The 23,746-nt window shown below is 37.7% G+C and overlaps 1 protein-coding gene across 1 annotated transcript in view; it reads left to right on the forward strand.

The window, feature by feature from the left end:
* The window catches only part of LOC112653376 (uncharacterized), a 100,360-nt gene that overhangs the window by 18,645 nt on the left and 57,969 nt on the right, over positions 1-23,746 (forward strand). Inside the window, exons 4-6 of the mRNA XM_025437485.3 lie at positions 2,582-2,749; positions 9,236-9,337; positions 21,849-21,959. Coding sequence (XP_025293270.1) covers positions 2,582-2,749; positions 9,236-9,337; positions 21,849-21,959 — 381 coding nt within the window. The remainder of the gene's footprint in view (positions 1-2,581; positions 2,750-9,235; positions 9,338-21,848; positions 21,960-23,746) is intronic.

Here is a 23,746-nt window from a genome sequence, read left to right on the forward strand (position 1 = left end):
CTGGATGATTCACTTACCCTATCCATGACTCAGAATGCCCATTTGGGAAAGTGAAGATGAAAACATAGTTCTTTGCTTATAGTGTTGTTGGGATCATTCATAAACGAGTATTTTGTAAAGGCTGATGTAATAAGCACAATGTAATTGTTAGCTCTTATTTTTAGAAACAGAGTTCTTGTGCCTGCTTGCCTTTCTCTTTCTCTCTCTCTCTGTCCATCCCCTCCTTTCTTATTTCCATGGCAGCTAATGTTTGGAAAAGCCATTTCCAGACTAATTTTTGTAGCTGAATGAAATCAGGGAAATGCTATCAAGTGTCCTCACACAATTAGACCCAAATTCTTGCCACATCTGTTTGTGATACAGGAGCCATTTGAGAGTATAAAAATCAGAGCTCCATTTTGCAGGCCCTTTCTGACTTTCGTTTACAGCCTTCAAGTTATTTACCTGGTGTGCCTTAGTCAGCATTCCCCACAGCCTAGATGCATTGATCAACTGTGTCCACATACATAAATATGTCATTCCTAATGTCTTTTCCAGTTATTATGTAGGAAGTCAGAGATGAGTGAGATTAACAGACTGAGAAACACCAGCTGTAATGATGCTCGATAAAGCTGTCAGGTTTTAAGTCATGGATTAGTAGCATATCCTGACTCTATAAATGAGATAGAATTTAAACCACACGTTAAACAATGTTAGCTCCAGCAGCTCCAAATGAATTGCAGTTTCTATTGCGAAGTTTCTGAAGAGACACCACGTGAGTGTCTGTGGCTTAGATAAACTGAGAAATAAAATGGCAGACAATTCAATTCCCTCATGTCTAATGTGAAACAAATTGTTCACATTTTCATTCAAAACAGAATTCACCTCAAAGAAAACATGGTCATTGTTTTAATTTAGACGATTGTGCTATGTTGGCCTGAATTTGAATGTGGGAAAGTTACACAGCTGATTTCTGTGTTGCTTCATGTGGGTACTGGTAAATGTTTAACAAGTAGCTCTCCAAAGGGAGGGAAAAAAACAACAAAAAACAAAACAGCCCTGACTTGTGATGTTTGCCAGTCTCTGTTGCATAAACACTCCTACCCTGACCAGTGTCAAGCTACCAGCCTGACCTCCCTGAATTGCAACGTTAGGGGAAAATGTGCACAGTGAGTTATTGTGAACCACTGTGAGCCAGTCCCAGCTCACTTACGGTAGTTTCTTTTTCTCAAGAAATGCATACCAGATATGAATGTCTAAGAGCACCAATAATGGAGGATTTGTCCATCAAACAAACAAAACAGACTTGGATGGAAAGAATCCAGGGAGCTCAAAGACACAGTGAACTAGAAGGAACTGGTGCTTCTAAATTAGAAGAAACTGAAAACTAGAGAAATGGTCCCTTTCACCATGGCATGTAAAGATCATCTGTGATCAATCAAGCAAAGCTTCTGTTCAATCATATTTTTTATTTAGATCAATCATAAATTGTTCCCCTCCCCCAAAATCAAATTATTCCAGGTAATAGTGGAAGCTACTATTAGAAGTAATAGATTTTTATTACTACATGCAATATTTTGTTTCTGGTTTTCTTATTTATAACCAAATCAATATGGGTGTATTCTATAAGGGAAGCAGTGCTATGGCCTTGCTAGACAGGGTGAGGAGAAGGAAGAAGAGATTTTACCTCTTTTTTGAGAAAAAGGAATTGGAACAACTATATGTAGTCTATGAGAAGAGACTGAAAGAGAAGTGATGTGTCATTGAAGAAGCATTCTGTGATGTCTCAACCACACCCTGCCCCTGCTTCATGATACCTGAGAAATGCAGGTCACGGATTTAGGCTTTTCTTTAAATTATATTTTGGTTCTGAAACACTGCTTCTTAATTCTGCACGCTTAAAAGACTGAAAGGCCTGGGGGCATGACTTTGTTCAGGTTTGAATGACCTAAACAGGGCCTCGAAGGAACACTTAGAAGCAAATACAGGAGAGCGATGTTAGTGTCTTAACTAGCTCAGCCTTCCACACTAGCCAAGAGACTCACAAATACACAGAAATTCAAAAGTGCTACGAATGAAACTGTCAAATGAAACTTTACCTGCCTCCCTCTTTGCTTTATTCTAAGGTAAGACCTCAGAGAGTTTTTCAGGAATGCATGTTTCTGCAGTGCCTTCTTCAAAGCACAGAAAGACAAGAGCAATTTTCTTTTTCCCTTATGCTTAGAATTTTTAACAGATTCTCATTCTGTCTTACATGGCTTCCTCTTGACCCCTAAGTATTAATATGTAAATCTCAAAATAATTATTTTCTCTAGATTTTCCTCAACAAAAAAATTCAGAGTACTCTCTCTAGGGTACTGACTTCCAGCGTCTAGGCCCCTCAGCAATGCCTGTTTTATTTATGATATTTTAAGGTTATCCAAGTTCTTCCCGAAAGAACTGCCTAATAAACTTAGCCCCTTGTTTTGGAGGAAGACTCTCTGCCTTCAGTCAAGAGTCTCCCCAGCACAGGTTCGGCTGCTTTCCCACCTTGGCCATCAGCGTGGGTGCATCTCCTTTCTTGCCAGGGCATGATTCACGTTACCCCCTTTCTGCTCCTCAGTCACCTCAGAAGATGGCTGTTCTTTGGATCTTGGCTTTCGAGTTGATCTTGAGGAAAAAGGATTCTACACGGAGAATTTCCACTCAGCAGCGTGGGTTTTCCGAGGAGATGATGGGGATCCTGAGGACAGTCCCAGATGTCTTAGTAAAAAACCCCGACCGGTAGCTGGTAAGGACTCTACAGTTAATGGTATAAAATAAACGCCTTCGAGAACTTGTAACCAAGCTCCAGGCAAGTCTCTGAAGTGGGCAAAATGCACACAGGGTGGAGTGTGAGGGACGTATATATACATATACGATGTATTTCCTAATATTGTGAAAGAATCTGAAGCTATTAAAAGTAAAACTGTGTTAAGAGCTCATTCAAACATTGAATTGTAATTCCAAAGTTGGTGTAAAGATTAATGCAGGAAGAGTTGAGTATTTTCCATTCTAGGGGTAAAAACACTCTTTTATTTTATTTTATATTTTATTTTATTTTATTATTTTATTAAAGATTTTTATTTATTTATTCATGAGAGACACAGAGAGAGGGAGAGAGAGGCAAAAAAACAGGCAGAGGGAGAAGCAGGCTCCCCATGGGGAGCCCGATCTGGGACTCAATCCCAGGACCCCAGGATCACGCCCTGACCCCAAGGCAGACACTCAACCACTGAGCCACCCAGAAGTCCCTAAAAATACTATTAAAAAAAATAGACTATTTAAAAATATATATATGAACAAGTAACATCTATTGTTCCAACAACAAAATATAACCATTTCATTGTTTTTGCATTTTTAAATTATTATTTAGATATTACACATAGGTCTAGTTTTGTTTTTAAACATACATGAAATATGTATTTGATATTATCATGTATATAGTTTGAGACATAAGATTTTATAGCCTGTTTTTTACTTTTAATATTTATTCATTATATCTTCACTTAATATAAGTGTTTTAATGTGTTTTTGCAGATTTGATTAGCATTCTAATAATTTCATAATTTTTATGAAATTTTTAGTTTACTGAAACTATGTATATTTCTCCAATGCAATAACAGCCTAATGATTAAAAAAACACTTATACCTGAATTACAAGTTTTAGCATGTGAAATTATTTCATGCAATCTTTGCTGTAAAATTTAAGGTATAGAGGTTTTTTAAACTTATGGTTTATTGATATAAATGACCTTGATGAATACTTAACAATTTAACTTGAGCAAGCAAAGATTTGGGGTGCAAATAAGGTTTTAAATTAACTATACAATCATACATTTAACAAATATCATGTCTACTGTGGTTCAGGCACTAGTGGAAGTTGTTAAAGATACACAGTGAGAAGTAACAGATTTTACAAAGATGTACTTATTATTTTCAGTACAGGCAAAGTGGTAAATTGAAATGAGTTCCTATGTACATGCATAAAATAATACAATATTTTGTGAATTTAGAATATTTATTTATATTCATATCATAATTAGCTTAACCATTCATTGGAAAGTAAGTATAAGACTCTAAATCTAAAATTCATTGGAAAGTAAGTATAACACTCTAAATCTAAAAATTCAAAGAATTCAGATTGGAATTTTTGAAAATTAAAAGAAATGATGAGGATTTAGGAATAAATGTTTTAAATTATTTGTATATTTAACTTTTATTTGAGTAATAGAATAGTATAGAGAAAGACCACCTGACTGAAAGTACAATTTGGGATGTTCAGATTTCTATTTGTTCTCTGGTGTATTTCAAGCACCTAGGACACTGCGTGCCTCATCATAGGAAGCGAATATGTATTTGTTGAATGAATGAATGAATGAATGAATGAATAAAAAGTCCCAGATTTCAGTACTACTCAGAAATTTGGCAACTACATGACCTTTGAAAAATCATTTATTGTTATTATCTCTCTGTCTTATGGTGCTTATAAAAAATGAAATGAAATTATATATGTGATCAGTATAATTAGCAATTTCTATCTATCTTGACTATTTCTCTCACTCCTGTTTTTCTTAATTATCATGAGAACTTTGGATGAATGTTAAATATCTATTCACGTTTGTATGTACTCATATATATTCTCTATGAATTCTAAACAATTGCTATTACTTGATACTTAGTAAATTTATGAGTATTTATTGCCAATTTGTTTATGGCAGGCAGGTATGAAAACATAAGATGAATAAAATACAATTACTCCCCCACAATATCTTGGCTAACACATGATATATGATACCTGTAAAAAAAGCACATTCTTGCCATTTCCGCAACTGCTTATGGTCATCAAGAAATAAAGCATTTGATTGATTCACTATTATTCACTTTGGTTAAAAAAATGTGTTCAAGTTTGCCAAAAATTTCCCTTATGTGTGGATATATACATATGATGTGCATTCCCATGTAATATATATATATATATATATCACACATAAGAAAAACAAAATGCTTAAATGCTGCAAGTGAGTTTCATAATACTATTTATTAAAATGAAACTTAATAAATGTAGTTCAAGAATGTAGCAGTTGTTCTTTCTTACTGTTACCAAGACTTGAAAGCGTTAGCAGATGCTGATGTTCTTAACTACATGATATTGAGAGATCAATGGAAGAAAACGGAGATTGAGAGGAAAGATGAGCTGGAGACAAATGAATAATTTTTTAACTGAAAAATATCTTTATCAACCTAATGGCATTTTAAGATACTGACATACTAATTTATATCTACCAGCATGTATTTCATGAGAACAAATTTTACACTTAAAAAAAATCAATCTTAATCCCCTAAAAGAGCCCTTCTATAAATGGAAGAAATAGATAAAGGTTTGCATCACTCTAGAAGTATATTGAGGGGCTCCTGGGTGTCTCAGTCAGTTAAGCATCCAACTCTTAGTCTGGGCTCAGGTCATGATCTCAGGGTCCTGGGATCAAGCCCCATGTCAGGCTCTGCACTGAATATCGAACCTACTTAGGATTCTCTCTTTCTCTCCCTCTGCCCCTTGTGCTTGTGTTCTCTCCCCCCCCCCCTCTAAATTAAAAAACAAAAAAAGCATATTGAAGGAGCAACAAAAAAGTTTTAGGGTATTTTTAATATGTGAATGGTCTTATTTTTATGGAAATATTTACCCTTCCTTTGAACTTTTACATCTAACAAGATGATTCCAAGGAAGTGTGTTATTTGAGGGGAAAAATTACTTGAAGATGTGCCCACAAAGTCTCTGAAAAGACAATGACATTCATTTGTGGCTTTTCAGCAGCTGTGTGGCACTCATAGATTATCTACCAGACAGTGGCAGAGGAAACCAGGCCTGTAAATCTTAAAATATGAGAAAACTGTCTTGAGGATGGGAGAGGAACATATTGCAACATATTTTGATTGTCTCCTCTCCACAGGAGAATGCTACAGTTGAGTTCACCATTTAAAGACTTCATGGAATTGTTTATACTTTCACATACATTGTTGACATTCAATTTGCCTGAACGAAGAAGAAAGAAAAAAAAAGCACTATCACTGCAGCCTTGAAAGCATTAGCTATCTTAACAGTCTCATGGAATATGAAAACAAAACAACGAACATGATTTGATTTGAATCAACACAATAAATATATTCCATTAAACAAATATCTGTTGGGTAATCAATCTGTCAAAAGCAGAAGACAGTATCAAGAGAGTAACCTAGAGGGAGCAAAACATTTTGACATGAGATGTTAGAAATGATTTCTACCGAGGTCAGAAATAGGATTTCTGATCTTCTTTCTGCCCTGATTGGCTACCAGCCTGTTGCAGATTGTGAAAATATCCATTTCCGTGTCCTTGAATTTCTTATTTCTGTCCCTTAAATTATACTGAGATCCAGTCAATGACAATCAAAACAGTGATATAAAATGACGGCCAAAAGGAGATTAACAAAAGGATGGAAATCTTCCCAGGAGCATAGAGCAGAGCAGAGGAAAGAGCTTTAGGATTGGGTTACACTAGTACCTTCCTGGCAACTTTGCCATGTTTTCCCCATATTGTTCTCAACAGCAGTAAAACAGTGTATTTTCTTCAGACAAATTGGAAAGATAAACATTCCTTCAGGAATGTACATGAAGAGCCTATCCTTCTCTTTAAATGGTTGCCAACTTTGGCAGCCAGGGTCTGGCATGAAAAGTTCATGAGAAAAAGTCTCTTGCCCATCTTTACCATTACAATCGTAACACAAAGGAAAACACCTGGACAAACAGTAGATACCTAGTAAATGTTTGTGAATGAATAACTTCTACTATTACGTTATAATGGATCACTAAAGACAGAGACGCTTATTTCCTTGTTTTTAGCAATATTTTTGCTCCCTAGCTGACTGACCAAGCAGGAGGTCACATCCAAGAACATGTGGATATATTGCCTAACTTATTACTGTATTTGTCACTTCTTATAGGAAATTTAATTTTAGAAAACCCCACTAATTTACCTCAGAATAGCTGAGAGAAAATTTAATAAAGCAATGGCAAATCTTCTTACAAACTCTGTAATTAGAAATCTTTAAACTGTAATGTAAATTAATAATAATAGTATCTTCAAAGGTCAGGGACGGCCAGGAAGAGATTCCTCATCAAATGGAAATTTGGAGTGGGGTTTTTTTTCCTACTCAAAATATAATTGTGGAGTCAATCATTTTAAATTCTTAAGAGTTCCTTTGACCTCTCAATTGCTTCTAATTCTATCCATAATTTGCCTACATTAGGCATTCCATAACAGCCTTTGAATATGGATCTAAAGAGGATGCAACCTTCAATGAAGAAATGTCCTTGATCTCCAGTCCAGAGGAAGATCTAAAACTCTCTGAGACATGAGAATTGAAATACAGAAATATCAAAGAAGGGTTGGAAAGAAGCAGAAAAATAAATTACCCGTAAATTCTCCTATTTTTTTAATATAAAGGGATTCTATTAAATTATGTTTTATGGTGTGAATTTGCCCTGTCCTTATTAATAGACAAGCATTCTTGTTTTATAATTAATTACCTGACTTTTCCCCCCAGAGACTTAACAATAGGCCTCTTACTAATAATTCACTTATGGAGCTCAGGGAGTTTATCATTAATTATTCTTTATTATGATTTATTCTTTATCATTTTTTAGATATTAACATATAGAAAAGAAAACTCACCCAATTAAGTATACCATCATAAAGTGTAATTGTTGGGGGCAGATTAATTTTTCCAGTATTAAGGTAATGATTCTCTCTGGTGAACCTGACCATAAATACAACCCAACACTCAGTATTTTGAAGCTTTTTGTTTATCATTCTTCATTGGATAACTTTGTCAACACTTATTTAAAAAAATGGATCCATCTGAGATCACATAATCCCTTCAGATGTTTTATTTCAGTTTTATATTCTAACATGACTTAGGCATAACTTTTCTTCTAAATAAAAAACAAAATGTCCATATACAGTAAAAGACAAAATGCTTACAATGTCCACATCTCCTGTTATGTAAACTGACCTGCTATAAAAGGAACAGACCTGCAGAGACATATTTGCAGCCTTACAATCCTGTCCTTTTGTCACCAATGAAGAGTAACAGCCCATAGAGTTATGAGCAGAGATGTTTTCAACCTGTGAGATTCTCACTTTCACAAATTTGATGTGGGAAGATGCCCTTATGGTACTGAGCACAGAAGTTAAAATATCTTGAGGTAGAGAAAAGTCAAGAGGGTCCATGAGTGAGCAGAAGTTATAAATAAGCCAAACTCATTAGTGAGCAGAAGCTATGAAGAAACACACACACACACACACACACACACACACACACACACACACATAGATCTACACACATTTATATAGATAAGAGGCTGTGAAGGTAGCAGGAGGAGAAATGGAGCAGATGTATAGAAAATCAGACTGAGAAATAGCAAGGCTACATCAATTAAAGATCATTAGACTAATGTAAAAATCCATAAATTCTTACTGTGAACTCCCCACCTTCAGTACGACGCAATCTTACACTTACAATACCTGCAAGGTCCTCCCAGCAGTTCCTGCTTTTTCTGAGAAACTCAGTTATTCAGGCTTTTTTGGGTTCCTGTAAGACTTAAATGTACAGCTGAGGATTCTGTTTTCTTATTTCCATGTATAACTTTGCAACACCAGTCCTATTGTTAGGACATTGCACCTGAGTGACTCAGACCTGTAAGGCTGAGCTGCCTTTCGGGAGTCATGCGGCCGTGGGGTGGTGAGCACTGCCCCTTACTCACCATATGACCCAGGCAAGTTGTTGAACCTCTCGTTGTCTGGGGGCACCTGGGTGGCTCAGTCAGTTAAGCATCCAACCCTTGATTTCAGCTCAGGTCATGATCTCAGGGTCGTGAGATAAAGCCCTGAGTGTGGAACCTGCTTAAGATTCTCTCTCTACCCCTCCTTTTGCTCCTTCCCCCACTCTCTCTCTCAAACAAAAGCAAAAACAAGACAAAACAAACCGAAAAACAGCTCACTGTGCCTCAGTTTCCTCCTCTCCAAAAAAAGAATAACAGGCTGATATAAAGATTAAATTGGATAATACTAATAAGTGGTTAGAACATTTTTATTAGGTCTGGCATGTCATAAACCAGCAATAAATGCTATCTACTGTTATGACCATATTTGTGGTATCTAAAGAGTAACTCAAAAGAATGCCCTCTTTGCTTCTCCTTCAGTTCGAGAGCGAACCGTGAAGCTGTTCAAAGGAACCGGTGATTATCCCTGGGGATTCCGAATTGAATTCTCCAAGCCAATCGTGGTCACCGAAGTGGATGCTAGTAAGTTGCCTCGCTATAGCAGCTTGCATTCAGAGCAGAACGAATGTCTCAAACCTCACACAACATGATAAATAGCCTTTGATATATCCCATAAAGCACACACATGCAATAGAAGCAATTTCTAAATCTCAGTTTATCAAAACTCGTGGTGATTCAAAGAGCCCACATCACGATCAAATACTTTTTAAAAGACCATGCTTTCCTGATGGAACACGCTCCCCTGGTAGCCATCGGGCCTTGGTCTCCCTACAAAGAGCCCTACCTGTACCTGTGGAAACAGGGCTACAGGGCTCTGCAGGTAGGAAGGGTCTTAGGAATTGGCAATCGCCAATCTATTTGTATCTAATAGTTCCTGGGAGGAGTTCCATTGCCCCCAAATTATTTTCCTTACAGCTTCTCAGATTTCTTTATTTCCTAATAAGCCAATTAGAAATTCATAAATACCTCATCAACATTAGATCCTTTACTCCCTGACCTATATAATGGAAGAATCATCTGAGGTCAAGCTTATGAAAAAAAATGGAGCCAGAAGACTAAGATTGGCAGGACTATAAGATAAAGATTATCTACACCCAGCATGCTGCATTAGAAGAGGCCCAGGGCTGAGAAGGGGGAGGGGGTGTCTCTGAATTACATTATCGTCCCCATCTGGACTGTGAATTCACCAAGGTCAGAAACTTTATTTCATCCACCATTTTATCCTCACTACTTTGTGCAGTGTCTTAAAGGCAATAGAGGAGATGCCCCAAAATACTTGTTGAATGACTATGAGAACCTTAGGGATAAAAGCTGGGGAGCATAGGGCAGAGAGGAAGGGAGGAGTACCACCCAGCAGTATTACAACCCTTCCTGCTCTGCCCTTGTGCCATAATTCCTTCCCTGGGCCATTATCACCCGAGGTCACATTTCATTTTCCTTTGCTTGTCAGCATTCAGGTGTTCCTTCCACTGTATGCTCTGTGATTCCGCTGGGAATGTGTTCTCAGATCTGTTAAAAAGTGGATGACCACTCAGCTCTGGGAAAGGCCAGAGGAGTGACAGCTGAGCTCATGAAATTGTTGCCTCCTAGTCCAGCATTCCACAGTCCTGGGTGATACCGGTGGGAAACAGTGGGTCAGACCATCACATATTCTTTGTATGAACAGAATTTTCCAATGAATTCTCAGTGCATGGGATAAAAGGAAAGAAATATTGAGTATCTAAGTAGTAAGTGAGATATTCCTCATGCAACAAGGAAGTTTTATAGTTTTAGAACCCTTCCTATGGAAAGTTCTTTGTACAAGTTACCAGGTGATCCATGGCATAGATTCTGTGTAACACAGAGGATTTGTCTTCTTTAAGAAAGAGGGAACTAACAGTTTTAAGTAGTTTGGATGTCTATTACACATTAATTGATGTTTTCAAAAAAGGAAATTTACTTATTTATAATATCACAATGGAAATTAAATTTACTTTAAATATAAAAGCTATCATATTCATTGGGTACCTATTATGAGCAGGGCACTTGATATATGTCCTCCCATGTAATCAATGCAACAGAACTTGAAACGTGACATGATCACTTCCATTTAGCAGATGAAAAATATATTAAGGCTTAAACTAGTTGAGCAACTGGCCTAAAGTTAATCAACTACATCATGACAACTGCAGGATTCGGATCTAAGAATTTCTATCCCCGGAAACAGAGTTCTTTCCCTGTGACTTCTATCAGTTAGGACCCTCTGTTGCAACTAGTAAGAAATCTGACTGATAATGGTTTAAGTCACGAAGGGAGTTTATGGACTCACAAAAGTTGAAGGTTCTGAGACAGCGCAGGTGTTTGATTTGTTTCTGTAGCTCAATTTCATCAAAGGTATGAATTCTTTGACCCCAATTTCCTTGGTGTTACAAGCTTCCCATTTGGATTCAAAATGATTTCAGCAGTTCCAGCCTTCTCGTGGCACACCAGAGTCATAAAGACAGAAGGGATGGGCTTCAACCCTCAAATGTCCTCGGGTTTCTGGGTCCCCTAGGGAACACTGTGAACTGTTTCACTTAAGCCAAATGCAAGAGGATAGCCTGCCTGAGTTGCTAGGAAACCAGGGTGAGCCCTGGACTTGAGAGTGGAACAATGCTGCTTTGCCTAACCCAGCCCATCACATACTGGAGAAGAGATGGAAAAGATGTGAGAGGAACCTCAAGGAACTCTACAACCACTCAGCCTCAAGCCATACTGACACCATGACACTCTGCACCCACCGAGTGATAAACAAGTCACACAAACCAACAAACGTTGCATAGTGCACACGAAGGTGGTATTCTTTCTTTTCTTGATTTATTATTTCCATCTAGTCACATTCTTTAAAAATCCTATTATTCTTATCAAAGAATTGCCTTTGAATGTTTCATGACTTGAGTTGACCTAATTCATTCTCAACTGTTAAGAAAAAACATTCAATACCTTAAAAATCGCATCAACTCCTCTTAGTTACACAGTTGAACTGACATTATCTCAAATACCTTTTACAGTTGAGCAGGATTCAATGTCTGACATAAAATAGCTTTTTCTCCATTAAGCTTCATTATAGACCCATTCTTCGCTGCTCTGGGGGAGTTCTGGGATGGATCTCAATTTTTGTAGTCTCTCTTAGACAATAAACAGTACTGTTGTTTTGTCATTAAAAGTCCATACAAAAATCACAGAACAACAGGTTGGTCTAGTGTATTGATAATCAAAGTTTGAGCATTTTTATCCAATTTAAAATTTCTCTCCTCTTCCTGAACCTTCTTCAAACTTGCAGGCCTGGATTATCTTCTTCAAGATTTCTCATCTCTATTCTCCATTCATCAGAAATCTCACCCTGGCCCTTTCAAATGTACTCAATTTTTTTTTTTTTTTATCTGTTCCTCCTTTCCTTCTTTTCCAATTGAAGGTCAATTTTCCCACTTTCTCATGGCTTACAGAAACATCAGTAAGTAGGGAATTGATGCAAATTTCTCTAAGGTAATAAAAGGACTTCCTGTTGTGTGAGAAATAAGTCATGAATATGAAAACAGATGTGTAAAAGACTGAAGGAAATCACTATGACAGACAAAAGAGCATAAATGGGCAGAAAAACCTTCTGAAGGCCCCACAGTGGAGGTCTGGCACTTGTGAAGGGAGACAGAGAAGGAAACATGACTGCATAGTTAGAACCTCAAACTGCAGCATAGCTCTGAAAAATTCTGAGACAGGTGGACAGGAAGCCCCAGAGTAAAGAGTGTTCATTAGAGAAATCCTGCATTGGCCAGAAAGAGCCTGGTGGCAGGACACCCAACAAATTCAGTCACTGGCTGGCACGGGTGACTTCCTAGTGAGAGTGTAACCTCAGTGTGACGTGAGACTATCAAAGTGTGGCAGGTGAAGGCACTTCTGGGCAGTGTAGCTCTAAGACCTCCAGAGAAGGTAGGAATGGAAAGCCTTAGAAAGAGAGAGAGAAAAAAAAAGCCTATCGATAGGAATAATTCTAATGAAGGTATAATGAATACTACTTTGAAAATAATAAAATAGGGATCCCTGGGTGGCGCAGTGGTTTGGCGCCTGCCTTTGGCCCAGGGCGCGATCCTGGAGACCCGGGATCGAATCCCACGTCAGGCTCCCGGTGCATGGAGCCTGCTTCTCCCTCTGCCTGTGTCTCTGCCTCTCTCTCTCTCACTGTGTGCCTATCATGAATAAATAAAAATTAAAAAAAAAAAAAGAAAATAATAAAATATAGAAAGAAATTGAGGAACACCTAAATTAACAGCAGGAAAGACATATGTATCATTTTTAAGCCTTAATATTGAATGATGTCAATTCTTTCTAAAACAGATTACATGGAATCCTAACTAAAATTCTAGTAAGCGTAGCTGCCTTTGTTTTTGACTTCGTTTTATCAGTAAAAAAAAAAAAAATTCAATGATATTCTAACATATTTATAGGAAAGCAAAGGGCCAAGTAATTAAGCTGAAAATTCTTTCATCTGGGGAAAAAAAAAAACTTGTTTAGTCTATAATTAGATATTAAAAGTACAAATGCAAGGGTATATTTTATACTTTTTTACTTTGATACAAATGAATTTCAATGGAAGTCATATTTCAGTTTTTTCAATTAAAGTTTAACCAGTTATTCAAACATATAAATGATTATTTAGCAAATAAATCCCTTAATGATTGGGGAAGAGAGGGGTTTTACCCAAATGTTGGTGGAATTTGGGTGTAGAAGGGGAGACCCCAAGCAAGTGGGGAGAAGAGCAGAAGAGGAACTCAGGTGACAAAAGATAAAAATGGCAAATTTTGCCTGTGTCAACCTTGCTTGACCCCTTAGTGCCCTTCAAATTAACAAGAGAAACAATGACAAAAACAATTGTGGGCTTAATTATTTCTATATAGACACAAAGAATAGGCAACTTTTTATCATAAAGTGGTTTCTGAGTTTTTACTATGTTTTTAAAAGGCATTTGTCCTTAAGAAAATAAATGTTTATTCATGGGGAACCTATTGGCGGATGTTTCCCACCTTCCCAATCTATTTGTCCTCATCTTTCTCTCCATTTTCTCTCTCCCCTTCCCTCTTTCCCTGTCCCTACTCTCTTCTTTCTACCTCTGCCTTCACAAGATTAATGTTAAATGAAGAAATAGAACTCAGAAGGAAAATAAAAATGACCACGCTTTAAAAATCAAACAGGTCTGACTTGATAAGTTTAGTCCGATTTTTGCAAAATATCCAAAACGTTGTTCATGACTGTCTTTCTAGATAAAATAAGGAAATGCAGTTTAATAAAGTGTTACGATTTCTTTATTTTCTGATACCTTTGTAACTGTTCAAATGAGATAGTTAACTGTATCTCATCCATTCAAATGGGAAACAAATCAGAATGTTTGCATTGCAAGTGACTTTGTATTTAGGGGGCCCTAGGTTTTGTAATAGGAAAAGCTGAAGGATCCCTGCTGTAGCAGAAATGGTACAATACATAGTTAACCTAGGATTTTATTCAACATCAGAAAGTGCTGCCCTGGCAGGGATTCATGTAGCTGCTGAGTCTACTTCTCTTTTTTTAAAATGTATTCCTCAATGCTGAAGAGCAACCTCTGAAATCCATTGTCTAGTCAAATCTGCTAAATGAGGGGTTGAGGGACTTTAAAATTACACGTATTTTCAGCACTTCTGAAAATCTCATTCACACCACAAAACATTGTTCTGGATGCACTAGAGAGGCTTAATTACACACTGAAGATAAAAAGATAAAGCAGGGAGACCTGTAGGTGGGATGGAAATGATTATCCATAACTATACAGAGAGGGAGTTTGCTTGTAGCTTACATAACTAATTGCCCACACCCGGCTGGCATTTGCATGAACATTTTCTATGAAAGCCTAAATGCTTATGAGATCTGTTGGCATAAACAAAAGAAACAGATGTTCCAACTTTGATACCAAGCAAACTTGAAAAGAAAACTATACATTTAGGGATGGATAAACCATAGAGGAAATTATGGACAGGCCCATCTTTCTGGAAGTTCTCGAATTTAAAATACTACTGTTATAGTACAATTTTTTTTTAAATGAAGGGACAAGCCCCCATTTTAATTATAAGTTTTTGGTTTCTGCATTATATGTAAAAATGCATCAAAGGATGGAGGAGCTCAGCATTTAACTCTTTATAATAAACATAAAACTATGCAGTCAAGTATCCTGTTAGGGAAACAAACTTACAAAAACCCTGGTCTTGTTTTCCTACCACCTCAATCCTTCCAGTGCCACGCAGGACGTAAATACTTCCAACTGCTCCCAAGAATCGCCTCAAGTAGGACTATCCACTGTGTGGGATATTACATGGTCACCTTGAAATATCTCCCTCCTTCAAGAAGTCATACTGCCTCGGGATCCCTGGGTGGCGCAGTGGTTTGGCGCCTGCCTTTGGCCCAGGGCACGATCCTGGAGACCCGGGATCGAATCCCACATCGGGCTCCCGGTGCATGGAGCCTGCTTCTCCCTCTGCCTGTGTCTCTGCCTCTCTCTCTCTCTCTCTCTGTGACTATCATAAATAAATAAAAATTTAAAAAAAAAAAAAAAAAAGAAGTCATACTGCCTCAAACTCTCACCATAATTAATAAAGGGAAAATTTGTGGGTCGCATTGTAAAACAGAGTAACATAGTCAATGCAATCTATAATTATAGCTAAAAGCAATCCAATGAGCTGTCAAGAAGGGTTACACTGCAGAAATAATTTTCTACAAACAAGTATCATTTTCACTCTCAAAATAATACAAAGATAAATAACACAATCTTAAAAAGTGCAAAGGATTTGAGTAGAGATTTCTCCAAAGAGGATAAAGAAATAGCCAATAAGTGCGTGCGGGCATGCGCGCGCGCGCACACACACACACACACACACACACACACACACACACATTCAATATAAGTAGTCAACAGGAAAATGCAAAAGAAAGCCACGGTGAAATATCACTACACACCCACTAGGATGACTATCATCAAAAAGTCAAGAATGACCAGTCTTGGCAAGAATGTGGAGAAATCCAGAATGCTCATACAATGCTGATAGGAATGTAAGAGGACATAGCTACTTTGGAAAGCAGTCTGTTCATTCCCCAAAATGTTAAACACAGAGTGACCAGTTGACCCAGCAATTCCACTCCTAGGTACATACCTAAGACAAATGAAAACATAAGTCCACAAACAAAATGCTTGCGCACAAATTCTCTTGGCAGCATTATTTATCCAAAAAGTGAAAACAATGCAAATTCCCACCCACTGATGAACAGATAAACAAAATGTGCTAGGCCCTTACAATAAAAACATTTATTCATCAACTAAAAGGAATATAGTGCCTGATACAATTTGGATGAATCTTGAAAATATGTTGCCAAGTCAATGACACAAAACACAGAAGAGTAAATATTGCATAATTGCACTTACAAGAAATGTCCTCAATAGGAAGGCCATGGAGGCCCATAGATTAGTGGTGACATAGAGCTGAGAGGTTGGGGGAAATAGAGTGACTGCTATGGTTATAGAGTTTCTGGGGTGACAAAAATGATCTAAAATTAGATTGTGGTGATGACTGCACAACTCCATGAATATACGAAAGACCATTTATTTTTACGCTTTAAATAAACTTGCTAAAAAATGAATTATTTCCACATTGATGGATCATTTAAGTAAAATAATTTTTTTAGTAAAATAATTTTTACCTGGGAGAGAAGACCTTTTATTAAACTCTCACACCTTTGATTATAGCAGTTTATGACTCTATCTAGTCAATCATGTAGCATGTATCCATGAGCACAAAGAGCTTAAACATCATCTCTCCCTTCCATCATACCCCTTAAAATTATGTGATTATCATTTACTTTCCTATCTTCAAATTTAGTCATTTTTCCTCAATCCTTATTCTAGACTTCTCAAATAGAGTAGGAATTAAACTGTTATTGTGGTGGTTATTTTTGTGCTGCCACGATAGAACTGTTAACCATTCTCTCCATCTTGAAAATCTTCTCTTGCTTTTATTTATCTTTTACTTCCATGTTCTCTAGGATCTACTTGCACCTTCTCTATGTTCTTCTTTGGCTCTTCTTTATTCTTCAAGATTTTGTCCTTAGTTTTCTTTATTTTTCTCCTTATACCTGTCCCTTTGTTTATAAATTCTAAATCAATTTCTCAGGCCCTTCTCATATCTCATTGTCAAAGTTACTTTTCCACCAGCTCAATGAATATTTTCAATGGTTATTTCGGTATATCAAAAAAAAAAAAAAAAGACCTACATACATTTAGCCAAATTTTTTAAAGCCCCTACCACGTGCCAAAGATTATTAGGCATTGGAAATACCTAAATAAATAACAGCATGTAACGCCTTCCATTCATTTCCAGTTCTTGTTTCCAGAGTCATATTGCAGGCTTGTTTTAATTCTTATAATAATACTATCCTCGCTGATCTGCTTATCTTAATCTTTCCACATATTAAATGAATCTTCTAAAAACTACCGCATATCTATTTTCTGCTCATAAACTTTTAATGGATCTCTGTTGCTAAAATATCAAGTACAAATTCATCTTTAAACTCAAGATCCTTTACATACGGGCTACCTTTCCAACCTTACCCACCACACTGCTCCTACTCACCCACAACCTCTGCTCTAATTGCCTGAGTCACTAAGTTTTTGGCATGTCTTAAAACATTCTGCTCGTATACTTTTGCTCAGAAGACTTCTCCTTCACGGATCACTGACTGTTTGAGGTTATACTAGCTTTGGCAACAAAAATGATTAATGGCTTAAGATAAAGTCTCATTAGTCTCTCACGTGAACTATCCAGTGTGGATGTTCTTGGTTGGAGGGTAGGTTTGCCCCCATGTAATATTTCAAGATCTAAGCTTATTTGTTCTTGAAGGCATCTGCATCTGGTAGGTATATGGGAAAAGAATATGAAGGGTGGTCTGTTTTTATAGGCCAGGCCTGACAGTGACACACACCATTTCTGTCCATATTCCAATGGCCAGAACTCAATCACATTGCCTACCCAGTTGCAAGAGAGCCCAAGGAAAGCTGTCCAACTGTGATCCCAGACAGAAAAGGATTTGGGTTTGTGAACACCCAGCAGTCTACATCACCATGTATTCTTCATTACTTTACATTAAGGAGAATCTATTTATTCATCAAGGTCAGACAAAATTCCACTTCCTTTGGAAAGTCTTTCTTAACTACTCTGATGGGAGTGAGAATTCCCTTTTCTGAAGTTTCATAATACCTATTACCTTTTCATTTATTTTACACTTGCCACTACCATATTACAAAGTTATTTTTCTTTTTGATCGTGCATATATTTTCCCCAGTAATTCTAAGTTTCTTGAAAATATAATTTTAGGTCATCCATTTGTTCATTCACTATGTATTTATTGGAAAACTACTATAGATAAGACATCATATGTGATTACACAGAGTACAAAAATTGGTAAGAAGTTGTTTCTGGACATATATTGTCATTTTGGAATTCAATTCAGAAGGCATTCCCATGAGCAAGTCCTTTGAGCCCTTTAAGACTATGGAAAAGAATTATTCAAATGGTCAACCACGCCAAGAGACTTTAATTTATCTTAAGGATGCTATTATGTAAGTGAAGGCTATATCACTTATTACTTTTTGCTTAACCTTCCTACATTGATTGGCCATTGCTTATTCAAGCACAGAAGACCTCCCATACTATTATAAACAGACTTAAACAAACCATAGTCATTGCTAAAAATATTCAAAGTCATGTTACCTCACCAATTGAGTCATACTTTAAGATTTAAAGTCTCTGAGGATACTTTAGGTAATGACAGCCTAATATTGCTGCATAATGCTCTGCAAGTCCATGAACATGAACCCAGCGCTAAGGTCTAAGAAAGAAGAAATGGAAAATGTTGCTATAGCCGATGTCAAAGAAATTGCTACCTAGTATTTCTTCTAGGATTTTTATGGTTCCAGATCTCACATTTAGGTACTTACTTCATTCTGAGTTTATTTTTGTATGTAGTGTAAGAAAGTGGTCCAGTTTCATTCTTTCACATGTAGCTGTCCAGTGCTCCCAACACCATTTGTTGAAGAGACTTTTTCCCACTGCTTATTACTTCTTCCTTTGTAAAAAATTAATTTCCCATAAAATTGTAGGTTAATTTTTGGGCTCTCTATTCTATTCTATTGATCTATGTGTCTATCTCTGTGCCAGTACTATACTGTTCTGATTACTGCAAGCTATGTACTATTACTTGAAGTCTGGAATTGTGATACCTCCAGTCTTATTTTTATTTTTCAACATTACTTTGGCTATTTGGGGTCTCTGGTGGTTCCATACAAATTTTAGGGTTGCTTGTTCTAGCTCTGTAAAAAATGCTGTTGGTATTTTAATAGGAATTGCATTAAATGTGTAGATTGCTTTGGGTAATATAGACATTTTAACAATCTCTGTTCTTCTAATCCATGAGCATGGAATGTCTTTCTATTTCTTTGTGTCATTTTCAATTTCTTTATCAGTGTTTTATAGTTTTATTTGGTCAAGCTTATTCCCAGTTATTTTATTATTTATTATTTTGGTGTAACTTTAAATAGAATTGTTTCCTTAATTTCTCTTTCTGCTGCATCATTATTGGTGTATAGAAGTGCAGCATATTTCTGTACTTTGATTTTGTATCTTGCTATTTTACTAAATTCATTTATCACTTCTAGTAGCTTTCTGGGGGAATCTTTAAGTTTTTCTATATAGAGAAAAATACTTCTTCCCTATCAGTTTGCCTTTTACTCCTTTTTCTTCTGGGCAAAAATATGAAATGGGAAAAAGATAGTCTCTTCAATAAATGGTGCTGGGAACACTGGACAACTACATAAAAAAGAAAAACTGGACCATTTTCTTATACCATATACAAAAATAAACTCAAACTGGATTAAAGACTTAAATGTGAGACTTGAAACCATTAAAGGCCTAGAAGAGAGCACAGGCAGTAATTTCTCTATCAGAGCAACATTTTTCTAGGTAGGTCTCCTGAGGCAAGGAAAATAAAAGCAAAAACAAACTATTGGGATTGCATCAAAATAAAAAGCTTCTGCACAGCAAAGGAAACAATCAACAAAACTAAAAGGAACCTACTGATGGGAGAAGATATTTGCAAATGACATATCTGATAAAGGGTTAGTATCCAAAATACATGAAGAACTGATACAACTCAACACCAAAAACAAATAATCCAATTTAAAAATAAGCAGAAGATATGAACAGACATTTTTCCAAAGAAGACATCCAGATGGCCAACGGACATATGAAAAGATGCTCAACCTCACTCATCACCAGGGAAATACAAATCAAAACTACCATGAGAGGTCACTTCACACCCGTCAAAATGGCTAAAATAAAAAACACAAGAAACAACAAGTGTTGATGAGGGCGTGGAGGAAAAAGGAACCCTCTTGTGCTGTTGGTGGGAATGCAAACTGGTGCAGTCGCCATGGAAAACAGTACGGAGGTGCCCCAAAAAGTTAGAAATAGAACTACCTTTTGACCCAGTAATCGCACAACTGGGTATTTACCCAAAGAATACAAAAACCCTAATATGAAGAGATATATGCACCCTTATGTGCACCATTACTTACAATAGCCAAGATATGGAAGCAGCACAAGTGTGCATTGATAGATGAATGGATAAAGAATATATATATATTCATATTCATATATATATATATATATATATGAAATGAAACATTATTCAGCCATAAAAAAGAATGAAATCTTGGCATTTGCAATAACATGATTGGAGATAAAGAGTGTAATGTTAACTGGAATAAGTCAGTCAGAGAAAGATAAATACCATATGATTTTACTCATGTATGTAATTTTAAGAAACGAAAGCAAGTGAGCAAAGGAAGAAAAGAGACAGACACACCAAGAAACAGACTGTTAACTCTATAGAGAACAAGTGCTGGTTACCAGAGGGGAGGTATGTATGTGGGGGTTTGGGGGTGGGGGGATGAGAGAAGCAGGTGATGGGGATTAAGGAGTGCACTTGTGATGAGTACTGCATAATGTACAGAATTGTTGATTCATTGTATTGTACACCTGAAATGAATATAATACTGCATGTTAATTATACTGGAATCAAAAACTAAAAAAGTTTTAAATAAGACTCATTAAAAGTCATTTTTTAAAAAGAGGAAATGGGCTTAAACTGATGTAAAAAAAAAAAGAAAAAAAAGGATTTAAACTACGACAGAAAGAATCTTGGTCCAATATAGGGGAGAGCTTATCTAAAACGAATTAACCTTGAAATGACTTATTACGCCTCTCTTACCCTTAGAGAATATTAGGTATGTTACAGTAAATGCAGATGCTAGGAAACCAGGAGATAAAATAAATAGCCTCTGGAGAGATCCTCCCCACCTTCTGAAGCCTAAATCCTAAGGCTTAGACTATTTTTGGTTTCCTTTCGGAGATGGCTCAGAAAGGAGCCTCCACAATCAAAGTGAAAGCAGCTCTTTATTTCTTTTTTTTTCTTTCCTGACTACTCCAAGATCTGTTTTTGCCACAACTTCATAAGTATTTCAATTACTTGTTCCCTCAACAATCCTGCGGAGAAGCACTGCCCCCACCCCCCTTTTTATGGATGAAGATATTGAGGTTAAGCGATTTTCTCAGGGTTACAAAGAGACCTAGCAGCAATGAAGGAATGAGAACTAGCAGTTGAACCTTCTGGAGGATGAATAGATTGAGTTTCTGAGCAGCCTGGCTATTATACTGCAAAGAGGCCATGCAGACGCCCGGCTGAATGTGCAAAGAAACCGCGTCGTCCGGGAAATGAAAAGGGAGGCTGCGAGGATAGCATTTTGCTTCTTATTAATGACAGAGGCAATTGTCTCAAGTTGGAAAGAGAGGCCCTTTAGAGACAGAGCCTTTTAGAGAGAGGACAAACGGCAGGGCCCTCAATTTGGGACCCCTCCTCAATGAGACCCTTGTTGTCCATCCACTTACAGACAGTGCTGCAGAGGAAGCCGGCCTCCAGATGGGAGACGTGGTGCTGGCTGTCAATGGCACGGAGGTCACCAGCGTGGAGCATGCAGAAGCTGTGCACCTTGCCAGGAAAGGTAGGTGGGCCAGCCCCCAGCTCACAGCTCACCCGAAGTCTCAGAGAGCTTGGCTACACCGGGCATTCCAACACGGGAGGGCCCCTGCACCCTGGGTGCAAATGCACTTCTCCCCAGAAGCTCCCCTTAGCACCTTGCTTCTCATCAGCTCCTAGGAACTAAACCATGTCTCTGCCCCGCGTTCCTTCTGGATCCACAGCCAGCTACGTGGAGCCAGGAAATGGCCTCAAAAATGTGCTCTCTTACAGAAATGTGTCCCTAAACTCCTTGCCATGAAAAACTCAACGCAATGGCGTTCTCAGTACAAGAACCCTTTACTACGTCTCCTCCTTTCTTCCTCCTGTCCTCTCTCCCTGCCTTGCCTCTTGGTTCCTTCCTCTCTTCCTTTTCCTTTCCTTTTCCTTTCTTTCCATCGGTTTTGATGTTAAGAGCCTTGGGGGTTTTAATGTTAAAAGAGAGAGAGGAAGAAAGAAATCACAAATCTTCAGCTCCTACAGATGCTCCTCGGGCCACTGGAGGCCTGCCTTTAAAGCAAGCCTGCCCCAGATGGAGCCCGCAAGGGAACAATGATAACGCATGCCCCTGCCTACCCTTGAACCCACTTAGATTTTGTGGAAAGGTTAAAACTGTCTTCCTCTCTGTAGAACAAATTTCTGTCTTTGGCACCACGTGACAAATCCTTATCTCCCCGCCAGACTTCCAAATACACAACCGGTAAATGCTGTGTTCCATCAAGGGACTATTTGGTGAGGTGTCCTAATCCCGGCCTCCCAAAGGCTGCACACATATCTCCATGCTCCTGAAATGTATTCTTGGACTAATTGGGGTATAAACATTCGTGCATTAGGGCCACACGTGCCCTAAGTATACCTTGCTGAACACTAGGTCTTGCTTGTCCTTTCTCATGCTGCCATCACGCTGAGGGTTAGCACAGCGAGAGCCTTCTTGAGTGGAGACCGGGACAAGAAAATCACTAACATTTCTTGTCTCCTGATAAGTTATTCTGTACCTTTTTGATGTAGAATTTAGCTGAGGTTTTGGCTGCCCTGTAGGACTTGTCCTGTGCTGGGTGCACCAGAATCCAAGGACACTATCAGTGAGCATGTGCAGCAACTACCTCTAAGTGCTACCTACATATTTATCCTAGGAGCCGCAGAGATAAGAAATCGAGATAATGTGGTAGCGATTTTACCAATGAATTGGAAGCATCTCCTATAATAAGGAGATTTGACACCTTACTTCTGAATCTGGCTGTTCCTTAGGTTCCTTCTCACAACTAATTATTTTTCAAAAAAAATTTTTTTTAGTTAAATAAAACCTGATTTTAGGAATATTTCAACTCTTAGGTCTTCTTTTATTTTTGCCCAAGAAGCTTAACGTTCTTGGTAATATTGAACCATTCAGCCTCACTCTGTGAGTTAATGGAACGCAGAAAGCATCTCTAAAACTTAAACAGAGGACTTTTCGATTTCCCAAAGATGATAATCCTAGAGAAGAGCTAAACTCAGCACCCTCGCTCCTGCTAGGCCTGGCGGTTATTTGTAAGATGGCTCTGTCAGCTGTTATAACCGGGGTCACACCGTGCCTTGTTGGGCGGTTTGGCCTCCCTACCCCAAGAAGAGCCTGACCCACAGGGAACCTCCCTGCATCTTTGCCAAACCCCCTCAAACACAGCAGTGGAGATGCCTCAGAAGCAGAAAGGTGGATGGTCGGTCTGAGACACTATGGTAAGGACAGTCAGAGACTTGTAGGGAAAACAAGTCCATTTCATACCTGTGTGTGTTCAG

The sequence above is a fragment of the Canis lupus genome, chromosome 3 (genome assembly GCF_003254725.2).
Source record: "Canis lupus dingo isolate Sandy chromosome 3, ASM325472v2, whole genome shotgun sequence".
In the NCBI taxonomy this organism is placed as follows: Eukaryota; Metazoa; Chordata; class Mammalia; order Carnivora; family Canidae; genus Canis; species Canis lupus.